This window comes from Thermobia domestica, chromosome 12 (genome assembly GCF_964235325.1).
Source record: "Thermobia domestica chromosome 12, izTheDome1.hap1.1, whole genome shotgun sequence".
Lineage (NCBI taxonomy): Eukaryota > Metazoa > Arthropoda > Insecta > Zygentoma > Lepismatidae > Thermobia > Thermobia domestica.
Genome location: NC_137465.1, coordinates 217,467,670 through 217,480,066, shown reverse-complemented (window position 1 = coordinate 217,480,066; position 12,397 = coordinate 217,467,670). Strand labels below are relative to the sequence as shown.

The 12,397-nt window shown below is 36.6% G+C and overlaps 1 protein-coding gene across 1 annotated transcript in view; it reads right to left on the bottom strand.

Moving 5' to 3' along the window:
* LOC145666260 (heparanase-like) overlaps nucleotides 1–12,397 on the bottom strand; it is a 47,452-nt gene that overhangs the window by 18,039 nt on the left and 17,016 nt on the right. Inside the window, exon 5 of the mRNA XM_081733322.1 lies at nucleotides 1,522–1,658. Coding sequence (XP_081589448.1) covers nucleotides 1,522–1,658 — 137 coding nt within the window. The remainder of the gene's footprint in view (nucleotides 1–1,521; nucleotides 1,659–12,397) is intronic.

The following is a 12,397-nucleotide window of genomic DNA, read 5'->3' as shown; positions in this document are numbered from 1 at the left end:
AACACTTAAATCTATAAATTCAGACTATACAGTACCGGTATATAGGGTGCACATATATAAGTGTACAGGATGTATAATTATGTAGCATATACAAGGTATTCAGAAGCAACACCGGGAAAATTATTTCTCACACTAAAATATAAAAAGATATATAGATCGAATGCACAAATGCGTCGTTTCAGAGTTATAGATTACCGAAACTTTGCCAGAACGTTGCGAAACAGACCATAAGTTGATGGTGAAATATCATATTAAAGTCAGTTAGTCGGTTACGAGTACTTAATGATGATTTCGAGCTATAAATTCCAATAATGTTCCAAAAAATGTAGAAAATATGCCAGTTAAAAGTGTCTGATTTACAGTCGTTTGTTTATGGAAGGTGTCATGAATTTTATCCTATAGTTCTCGTTAACTCTATATTGTTCTACCTCCACGTCTACTGGTACATTAATGGAATCTACGTTCAAAATAACCATAAAGTTATATATATGGTTCTCTATACACCTGAATTGTTACATATTCAAAGCAACGAGAAAATTATTTTACTCAAAATTTATTATATTTTATGGCATAAAAGCACTATGTACAGGGCGTAGCATATACACACACATTTTCACAGCAAATGTTGGAAATGTCCCCCATGAGTCTCCAAACATGCTTGCACACGTTTCTTCTTGTTCTCAAATACTCTCACAAGTTGTTCATGTGGAATGCTATGAGCAAAATCTCGAATAGCTGTTTCGAGTTCTTGTAGCGTGTGGGGGTTCCCTTTATAAACAGAATTCTTTGCATAACCCCAGAAGTAAAAATCCGGAGGAGACAAGTCAGGAGACCTTCAATAGTACCTCGTTGTTCTAAAGTTAACACCATTGTTTCAGAGACCGCTAACTAGATGCAACAATCACTTCAACGTCACTTTGCCGACTGGAATCTAAGAAAGGAACTTTTCACGCAAAGCGATAATATAGCAGTGTTGCAAACCTTCGCATAAAATTTTATTTCATGTGACTTTGAATGTGACTTTGACTTGCCACGATTCAGGTGCATAGAGACTTTTTTGAACGCTCTATATAAAGGAACGTTTTTCGGCATTTCATTCTCTATTTATGCCCATTTATTTTATCGTTCCGTCAAATTTTCGTCGAGCAATAGCTCAGGAATGACACATTTGTGCATTCATATTGCCCTATCTTTTCTTTCTTTGTTTTCGTATGAGGAATCATTTCTCAAAGTGTATGAATCTGCTTCCGCAAGGTCTCGAATCCAAAAAGGAGGTTAGAGCTCTAGCCTCTCCCCTTAAGTACTAGGTTCATACACTAGCTAAAATAATACTTGTGCAAGTGATTGTACTGTACTAGTCAATATGACATTATATGTGTTTAGCTTCACTTGTTCAAACTTGAATCAACGTCTATTTTTTTATTTCTATTTTTTAATTTTATTTTAGATAGCGGATTATCTTAAAGCTTATGAAGTCTAGTTTCGAAAGACTTCAATTTACATGTTAGAAGCAGTACTTACAGGTGTTGGAGAAATTAATGTTTTAATAGTGGGTTGCTTCATAACCACTTTTATTCCCATATTAGCTACTTGACCCAGCTTAGCAGCGAAAAACATGGCGTTCACAAAGGTTCCATCTGATTCAGGTGTTCGTTCAGCTGCAAATACAAAGATCAACATTAAAAAAAAAAAAAAAAAAAACTCATACTTTAAATTCCTTGAAAAATACACTACTGGACATTAAAAATGCAGCACCAAGAATGAGAGGGTACAGAACCCAATGATACACTATACTACAAGTATAACGGCCAATGCTTGACCGATGTAGCGATGTACAATGCAACCATCGACGAGCCTGTTGTCACAGTAACGTCAGACATGGATGGCATCATCATAATGATCGGGACAGAAGCTGAATTTACCCGAATAGTGGATGTCCCATTCAAGTACTTCATACGTAATGTTCGTGGCATCATTGGAGTAGAGACCTGCATGGGCCGGGCCCAGCCCGAGGACCGAAGCCCGGCCCGGCCCGGCCCGCGGGCCGGGCTTGGGCCGGGCTTGGGCCGGCCGACACTGATTTCTCTTCAGATCGGGCCGGGCTGGGGCCGATTAATTGCAATTCTTTAATAATTATTGACTTTCTTTAAACGATAATTGGAATAAAGCCAAACGTTGAAGAAGTGTGCCCGTGAAAAATGTTACAAATATTGCAATAGCTATTTACAGTTTGTGTTGCTTAGCGGCTCCACTTTCACTATAGAGGATTGCAGGCATTGCGCAGTAAATTGAGCTCTGACCTTGATCTTCACTGAATCCAAATTGCTTGTCGCTAAACAATATTGCCACCTTCACTTTATGCTAAAATCAATTAAGTTAGATTTTTGTTACAGGAAATGGAGTTTTTGTTCTCTCGATGATAGGCAAAGTTCTAAGAGGCAATGGTACCATTCGGGAGGCAAGTGTCAGGTTGTCAACCAGGTTAGAAAATGTTTCTGAGGGTTAGGTCAAGTTTAATATTAAATTTTGAGAAAGATTGGGGCTCGAGCTAAATTTTTTTAAAATTTATCGGGCCGAGGTCGGGCCAAAAACTTTTAAAATTTATCGGGCCCTGGCCGGGCTTGTGCCAAGAATTTTAAAAAACTTATCGGGCTGGGCCGGGCTCGGGCCGAAAATTTCCAAAACTTTTCGGGCCCGGGCTGGGCCGGGCCTAGGTACATTCGGGCTGGATTGGGCTCGGGCCGAAAAAATCGGCCCGTGCAGGTTTCTACATTGGAGACGCACTCATCTTTGTTGTGCAGTCAAAGGGAGTCGCAGCGATTTGCGCCATGCAAATATGCCCTGCAACACTCAGTGCGTAACACCGACGGATTCGTGCGTCAATGTTCGGAATGTGACTGTTTAATCCGCCATAGCCATGCGGACAAAAGTGTGCCTTCTGATCTGCGGCATGATACGCTCGTTTGGATCCTGAACGTCGCTGTGTATTGTCTTGATAGATCAATTGAGTTAATATTCTCAACACTGTGGCTGCATTCCGATCAACTGCAAAAGAATAATCCGCAGTTGTATGTCAATTTTTTTAAAGGTAATCAAAAGCAGAAACCTACTAACATTGCTACCACATTGAATATCCAGAGACACTCACGTCACGACAGCACTCGGCCTCTACTGAACTTGGTTCTTTAATCTGTCTCCGTTGCTGTTTCCAGAGGTCGTGGTCATCGTGGAGCAACGCTGCTAATTATTTTACTTTCCTTCCATCTTCTACACATTCTGCAAATGTGGAGTTAATCTGATTTCTCCTTTTTAATGTTACATTTTTAATGTCCATCATTGTATTTATAGATAACCGAAATAATCAAATTAAAATAATACATAAACAAGGGAGAAGGGTAAAAAGGGATAATGGACAACAAAAAAGCAAGATAGGGCGGAGTACTACAATAATCACCAACTTATTAGCCACCCATACTATTATAAACACATTTTTTTGTATAAAAGCCCGCTCTTATTCCTATCAATAAAACACAGTCTTTATGTCAAAGCCCACTCCTATTCATATCATTAAAAAGACACTTTTTATATCAAAGCCCGCTCTTATTCATACCATTAAAAACATACATTTTACTTGAAATCCAGCTCTTATTCATATTTTCTGATTTCTTACTACAGACCAGTACATTATAAATGTTTATACAGAGCGTTCAAAAAGTCTCTATACACCTGAATCGTGGCAAGTCAAAGTCGCATTCAAAGTCACATGAAATAAAATTCTTCAGAGACCTAAAATTCTTCGGAGAAACTCTGTCTCTTGAAATGAGTATCTGCAATTGTTGCAAAATTCTTTCAACAAAACGGCGTACAGTCCACTTCACCTTTAGGTGAGACATTGCTTGGAGAAGAAATTTGTAGGGAGACGCATTCATTGCGGTGGAAACATTTGTTAGTTTACAACAGTGGCAAATTAAAGGGAATCGGAACTAAGCCCACTCCTCCCCCTCCTTGAGCAAGATTTTATAGAAAATAAGAGCCCCCTCGTAGCTAAGCGTTTATTGTATGCGCCTTTGGTGTGGAAGACTCGAATTCGATTCCCGGTGGGAGCTCACGTATTTCGGATCCCACGTTAAGCTGAAGATCCATATCTCATATAGCCTCGTTGCTGAAAGTGATGCTAAACTCAAAAATCAAATGAAATTATGGAAAATAAACAGCTGCTATATTAAGATATACAGCTTATACACAAAAATTTCACTTGTCTTGAAAGGATATAAGATTGTGTGTTTGAAAATCCCATCTTGATTAAATTCTCCGTACGTCACTAGTTCGCAATATTTATAGATTTGAAGTAATCAATCAAGATGAGAAGATATACAATAGTATGTTTAGATTTGATATTTACGTTATGATAACTTCTGTCAGTTTTGTAAGGAGTTTAAATGACGCATTTAAACCTGAAGCCGTGTAGTCCTGTAAGACTGCTGTCAAGAGCAGAGTTGGAGTGGGTCAGTGGGTCGTGGGTCAACAGGAGATGACCCACTGCGACCCATTAGGAACCGTACCCTACTCTGACCCATCTACTCACTCGGACTCACGGATCCACTCTGCTCAGTGCATTGTAGACAATATTTTCTGAACACTGGTGAATTTATCTACGTTTTACTTTCAAGGCCTCCATTTTCCTTCCTTTTTCATTTGTTTCTGTCTACTTACCTGAGGTGAGTATATCTAAGTGAAAAAGAAAACTTCAGGCATTTTTGAATATTGATATTTATAATTGTAATAGTAGCAATAGGACTTACACTATTACTTGGCTTTCGAGGCACACAGCGTGTGAGCTTTCAGAGCAGCTAACTACTGAAAAAAAATTGAATCACCTGTGATATATGAATTATCATATAAAAAGTTGAATGTAACTATGTGTGTCTGATCATCACGGCCAATTTGCAAAGTCAAATGAAATAACTTTTGGTATGTAGTTAGGCCTTAATCCAAACTTGGATCTTATCATATCGCTTTCATTATAATACATATCCTAAGAGGGTAGTGAAGGACCGAATTTTTCCGAAAAAATTGAATATCTCACAAACCGTTCAACTTAAGTACTGAAATTCAGTATATTAACTCTATTAAAAATAAGCAGAACAAGTCCTAGAATCTTTTAAAATTCTCATTTACGTATGGGGGAGGCACTTTCTATACATGGGAAGTTAGTAGTGGATTGATTTGTAAAAATAATCGAAAATGATCGATGTTAGTTGAGATAAAAATTCAGAAACAGTTATTAATTGAGAAACAAAAATACAGTGCTTCGCTTTATATATCTACTGTTTTCTATTATAAGAATTGCTGGAACTTGTATTTATTGTATGGAGCGCTCAGAGCACAAGGCAATCAGTCCATAAAGTTGTGAGAAAAATAGACAAAATTTGTACTGTAAGCTCAAGTACATGGTAATATGAAGTTTGTACTGTACGCTTAATTATATGGAAAATTTTACACTTTTTTCCTTTACCACTGGCGGATCCAAGGGGGGGGAGGGGGCGACCCCTGGATTTTACTTCAAGCCTTTATCGATGAAAAATACAAATATGGTCTTTTCCTGACCGATTCAATCTGTGTGACAAGCCTAGCAGAGTCTAATCAAAATGTGTGGTACTTAGTAGTGCTTAATACAGACAAATCTGAAGTGTGAATACTTATGTCCCTAGTTCCTTGAGGCGGTCGCCATAAGCCCCAAAGGAGTGAGAATATGATTCATTCGTTGGACGAACAGCTGTAGGAAGGAGGGTAAGACGCCTCACTCTTTGAACTAAAAAGATATATTTTAAAATTGTTCTAGAAAAAGGATATGGAAATGCAATTCATATCCCGAAACTTCAAGTACCTGTACCTTGAATAAAGAGAAATATAGAATCTTACCTAAAAGCTCTCTGAATCTGAGACTTTTCGGTTGGTTGATTGATTGATATGTATTTACTTCGTTTGTCAAAAGCGATGCTTTACAGAACGAGAACTAGAGTTTAAAGTTGGATCTGAACCACTATAGTGCGTTCTATGCTCATTCACCGGGAATCAAATCACAGAACCTCATGCATCAAAGATCAAAGATACGTTCGCTAGCTACTAGATCAACGAAGAGAGCCGTGACTTTTGGGGTTCAAACACGGTAACATTAGGAAGGGACCAGGGATTTATTGTGACTTTTAATGGCATTTCATCTGAGTCCTGAGTGAGTAACTGATCGCACAGGCCAAACCGCTCAAGCTAGAAACTTGGGATTCGGACTGTAGATAAGATTTCTGGCGTAGGATATCACTAAGAAAGGATTTCTTGGAAATTCGAAGGGAAGGGGTGACCATCTCTCCGAATCCCTTAAGGATGAAGACTTGAAATTTGGTATTTGGATTTCTGATTTTAAATAATTTGACACGCGTTTTAACGTTTTTTGATACTTTAGTAAAATGTGAAAAAAAGGAAGGGGAAGAAAAGGGGCGGGGTTTGCAATTATAAAAATAAAATATCAATATCTAAGAATCTTCGAAGGTTAGAAACATGAAATTTGGTGTATGGACTTCTCACTCAAAATAATTTAATATCTATTTCAGCGTTTTTGATATTTTACATAGAAGGAAAGAAAAGGGACGGTTATTATTATTATTATTATTATTATTATTATTATTATTATTATTATTATTATTATTATTATTATTATTATTATTATTATTATTATAAGATGCTCATATCTTGGGATCCTTTACTGTTAGAGACATGAAAGTTGGTAGTTTAATTTTTCATTTAAAATAATTAAACATATTTGAGCGTTTTTTGCCACTTAACGTAGAAGAGAAGGAAAAGAGGTGGGGGGTGGTTCACTAAAATGCCTTACGAGGTGTTTGAATTTCGTGACAGAGTTTTAGCTCAATCCAATGCTATATGAAAGAGATACATAGAAGGAAGAAGGCGAAAATTGTGCCACGGTAAAACGTAGGAGCATTTGCTATACTGTGTGAGGCCGTATGCAGAGCAAATTGGGGGTCTGGGGGCGAAGCCCTACCTAGGCGAAGGCTAGTATAATATAATTTTATTGTTGTAAGCATAGCTATAATTATATTATGTTTCTAACAACTGCATTTAAGAAATTACCTAATAGAGCCAATTTTTAACCCCGTATTCCTACTCTGGTATAATCCTTTTGTTTTCTTTACATACTCAATTATACCACTGCAAAATACCCTATACAAAGCATCAGCCGAAAGAACATTTCAACGCTAAAGAGGTTGAAGACATGGCTACAGTCCTGGATGAGTGCAGATCGACTTAGCGACCTGGCACTACTATATACGCATCAAGACAAACGTAGATAACGCTCGTATCATCGACAGATTTGCCAGGAACAAGATAGGGCGTGGATTTGAATTTGTGCTGTAACTTTCACAGAGATGCAATGCAAGGTGACTAAGGCTGTTGTTTTGTTTTCGCCCGTAGTGGTGTTTCCTCGTAATTATTTTCAACTCGTGGGTACTCCACAAAAGTCATGAGCCTGAGTATAAGTTGAACTCCTTGGATGTATCTGAATCGCAAACAAAATCAAGAAATATGAACGAACTCGAAAAAGTTTCTGAAATTGCTTTTTTAAAATCTTTAACTGAAACAAAAGGGTACAACCACAATCGTAAAAGAAGTGTACCGGTATATAGACTATATTATATTTTTAATAAACAGTTATATATTATACATATAATATTTGTTTGTTTAACGTCTCACGTGTGTGCCAGAAAGGCTAAAGGAGACGTGGACCTACTGATTATAGTGGAATCCGAACCAGTTTTTCGCTCAACTGTACCCCCACCGGGAATCGAATCCGGGATCACGCGCACAAAAGGCAAGCGTGTTAGCCATTAGACCAAACGGGGTCCATATTATATCTGAGATGAAAGAAAAACAAGTTATACGTACTTTATTCTCTATTGGTAATTTCGTTTAAAGGTGATAATTTTTTTTTCAAAATTAAATTTTTATTTTCATTTTTTTTTTTAATATCTGATATTGTCAAATAATATCGCCAGTCGGTAGGTTTTAGCAAATATAACTTGTGTGCTGTAAGTTTTAGGAAATATAACTTGTGTGAAATGTAACGGAAACATCACTTTGGTTTTACATTTCTGATCTTCTTTCATTCATTTTGTTGTAGACTTCGCTAATCTTTCAGAGTTTTTTTTTTTTTTTTTTACTAGTTATACATTATAATGGCTTATATTGTAATTCTATATAATTTTAATTCGTGTAAAATTTATACACATTTCGTGCTAGATACGACAAAATTTCTGTTGAGTTTGTGTAAGAGAAAGTTTAGTATTGATGTGTTTGTTATTATATTATTTGCAGTATTTTACTGAATAAATTGTGCGTTTACCTTCGTAATGATTTATATGGTTAAGGAGTACTGCAATATATTATATTTATGTAGGATTTATCTTCACAATTCATTTCTTTGTATGTTAATTCTGTAGGTTAACTTCAAATCGTCGCTCTGGATTCGTTAGTAGTACAGTACAATGATTAGTACTATGATGTATTAGTATTATGTATTAGCTATGATTAATATTATGTATTAGAAAGTGTATCTATTTCATTCTTTTGTACTTGATCTGTGCCCTTGAAAGCGCAGGCCATAGTTATTTTAAGGCAAAAGCCATAACATCCTTATTTCGGGGGAAAGCCACGAAATTCAAGTTCGGGCAATCACTACTACGAGGAATAATCACGGAGCCACTAAACATCCTGGGAGTTCAGTTTGAATATTATATTTCTTTCTTTTCAATTTTCGATTTGCTGAATTATATCTGATATAAACAGAAATGAAAGCAATATGTAAAGATTGCTCCCCTATATTTTGGTCCATTTGAACACTGTGTGCCATATACTATTAAACATCACTTTATAATTAATGTATTTTTTTAAGCTACCGAGAAACGTATACAGAAATATAATAATGTATTTTGTTATTTGTTGACATTTTGTATTATTCTTTTTGCATGTATACATTTGATATTGATTTTTGCGTACACCGAACCTGTCGTTTTTTTTTTGTTTGTTTGTTTTTTTTCAACTGCTGTTCCGCAATTGTTATTCAAAATATAAATGATTAGAGCAAATTCTACACTTTTCCGCTAAAATGAATGCCATAGTCAATACGGTATTATCTTTTGTGCAATTATTGTGCAAGACAGCGCATCTGATATATTGCGGTGACTAGTAAATCATGACACCACCATGTCTCCGAAATGAAAGTGCGTATTTAATTTAAATCTTCAGAATACTCTCATTAAAAAAAAAAAAAAAAAAAAAAAAAAAAAAAAAAAAACACGGGTCTCAAAATGGAATCTGGGAATCAGATTTAGCTAAATCAGGTTTAGATACCCCCCTCTCAATTCCCACATTCATATGCGTCCGATTTTTTTTAAAGTAAAATTCTGGTCACCTTGAGGCTACGCTCATCTTCCAGGAAGCGAACCGCCCCCCCCAAACGATCCTTCTGGATCCGCTAGTGTCCTTTACGTTAGTCTAGTTACCTTGATTTTGGACTTTCAAATTTCATCCTTTTTTCCACTGAAAAATATCGATAATTCAACAAGGAAATAATTATACCATGAAGCTTTAATTCATCGTAATTTGGTTAATGACAAACGCTTTACCATTTTATATCGTAAAGGTCAGATCCACCATTATTGTAACGAGCGGTAGTTGAACGATTGACCGACTAGTCAAACTCCGATTAGTTAGAATTTCACAGCCTTGTTTTATTAGAAATGTAAACTCTTTAGTCAGTAGAGAAGAGGGCGTAGATCAAGGGTCAGAGTTGATGACGATGGGTTTTGGTGGGGCGGGGTGGGCTACAGAGGGCAGAGTGATTCATGGTGCGTGGTGGGTCAGAGTGGATCACGGTGGATTAGTGGGTCAGAGTGGGTCACAGTGGATTAGTAGGTCAGAGTGGGTAACGGTGGGTCGTGGATCACGATGGGTGATGGATGAAGTTTCATCGACCCACACCATCTCTGGTCCAGAGTGTTTAATAGCCTTTGTGAGAATATTGGGGTCTAAATCTCAGATATAAACATACCATCATATAAGAAAATGATCATAAATGAAGTTATAATGAAAAATTAACATTAAAATTAAGTATGCACATGCAGTACTGAAGATAGTTTCCTGGATATCAAATAACGTACATTTTGTTATATTTTCTTTATGATCCGTAATACTGTCACATTTTTTTTTCAAGTACAAAAAGCACACACAACAAAAAGTCAAAGAAATGCTAAATAAGCATTACGTCATAAGTGCTTGTGAAAGTGAAAAGTTAGCAGTTTGATGACTAGATATATTGTAATGGAAAGTATTTGTTACTGAATTCTTTCAGAATGTTACTATATTGCTTTTTCTGTGGTAGCAACATAATTAATTATTAATATTTCTTTAAAAATATTTACCTATTGAATCATGGTAACGATACATTTAAGATTGTTAATTTTCAACTGGCCAACGTATCACGTCAAAGCATGCTTTACCTCCCGGATCAAGCACATTGATGTACCGAAGTTCGTTTTAAGAAGAAATAAAACGTATTTTGTGAGTCTTTGACTAAACAGTTACGTTAGTCAACTCACTAAAATGACTCAAATGTAATTGTGCAAAGGTGTTTATTTCTTTCCAACCTCACTTATCTCACCTAATCCCTTATGTAAACATTTTTCTCCCTTCAAGCAAATTTCTACTCCGATTCTTACTTAATCGAGAGTAAATTACACATCTCACGACATCTGTACATTCCAGGGGCGTCATTTAGGGAGGCAGGGAGGGGCAATTGCTCCCCTGCATTTGAAATTTTTACAGATGTTATCAATAAAATAGTAGAAAATCAGTGAAAAACGCAAAATTTTACTTATATCAAGAGGTCTTCCCCCCCCCCCCAAAAAAAAACAAAATCTGAAATGATGCTCCTGGTTCATTCTTTATACAAACTTCATCCGCTAATCTCCCTTCACACCTCACAAAATTCAGCCCCTCATTTTACTTCACCTTCACGCGAAACTAAATACCCTTATTTTACTGCACCCTCACACAGAGAAAAAAAAAATCGAACGCATTTAGAAGTAAAACCTATGATACCGGCTACAATCGGTTTTCCTGACACTGCTTCAGTGGTGGATCCAGGGAGGGGCGATCTCCCCCCCCCCAGAGGAAAAAACTTTTTTATTTTATATATATAAATAAAACCCATCCCAGAGATTGGAGCTCTTAAAAGTAGCTCTAAGTAGCAGTATTACAACCCACCGCCCCTCCCAGAACTTCGTCCTGGATCCACCCCTGCACTACTTCTGCTACGGCACGGGAGTTGCAATCTGTGTTGTGGTGCAGAGTTTCAGTACTGCGTTGGAGCCCGGTTAGCCTAGATGGTGCATTCGTTATATCTTTTCACTTACGAAAAACGGGCAAAAGAACGATGATTAGCTTTTGTTCGTTGGTAGATTTGGAATTTGAATCGAGGTCTCAAAGTAAAGCCATATTCCCATTCAGCACTGAGGGTATGTAAGGCATAAACCAATAGCTTAACGAGGAATCCAAACCAAATGAGCTCTCACTGAGCATCGAATCTTGGTCTTCTGCATCGAACACATGTTCGCTAACCGTGCAACCAGAAGAGAGCTTCCCCTCCACGAAATTATTTGTAACCGCGGTATTATCACCCATGTCTTATTCTTTATCGTTAGACAAGGTAAAAAGAAATAGCATTGCCAGATTCTTATAGAGAAGGTTTATTTAAACTTCCTTCAAAGATTTTAATTACCAATCACTACTTAGAATTGCATAATTTACGATGTTCGTTAAGGAAGGCAAATGAAACGATAGAATTTCAATGACGTAACGATAAAACTTGATAAAGTACTGTATGTTCTTTTATCAATATTAAGACTGCAATGTCAAATAGTAATTAAGTTTATTCTAATATACTACGAAAGTTTAGCTTCTTACTTCTAATCTCAACTAATCAAATAAAGTAACATGTTTTATTTGTCATCTGAATAAATGATAGGGGTATTCACTTTAGAACCATTCAGCAAGTGTTATTTTTGTCCAGATATCAGCAAGAAAAATGGACACATACACATGCGCTGCATGTCAGTTTGCCAACAACTTCGTAAAATGATGATTATCTATTAATGCCATGCATTACTGCTCCGAACTATCCCCTCCCCCTCTTCCTTTTTACTAGTTTAACCTCGAACTATATGTGAAGGTTTCTAATCTGAAACAAAACAAACACTGTTTTACAAAAATTGAAATGTTTTTAGGGAAAACATTTCAGGGAAAACAGGAAAATTTTCAGGGAAAA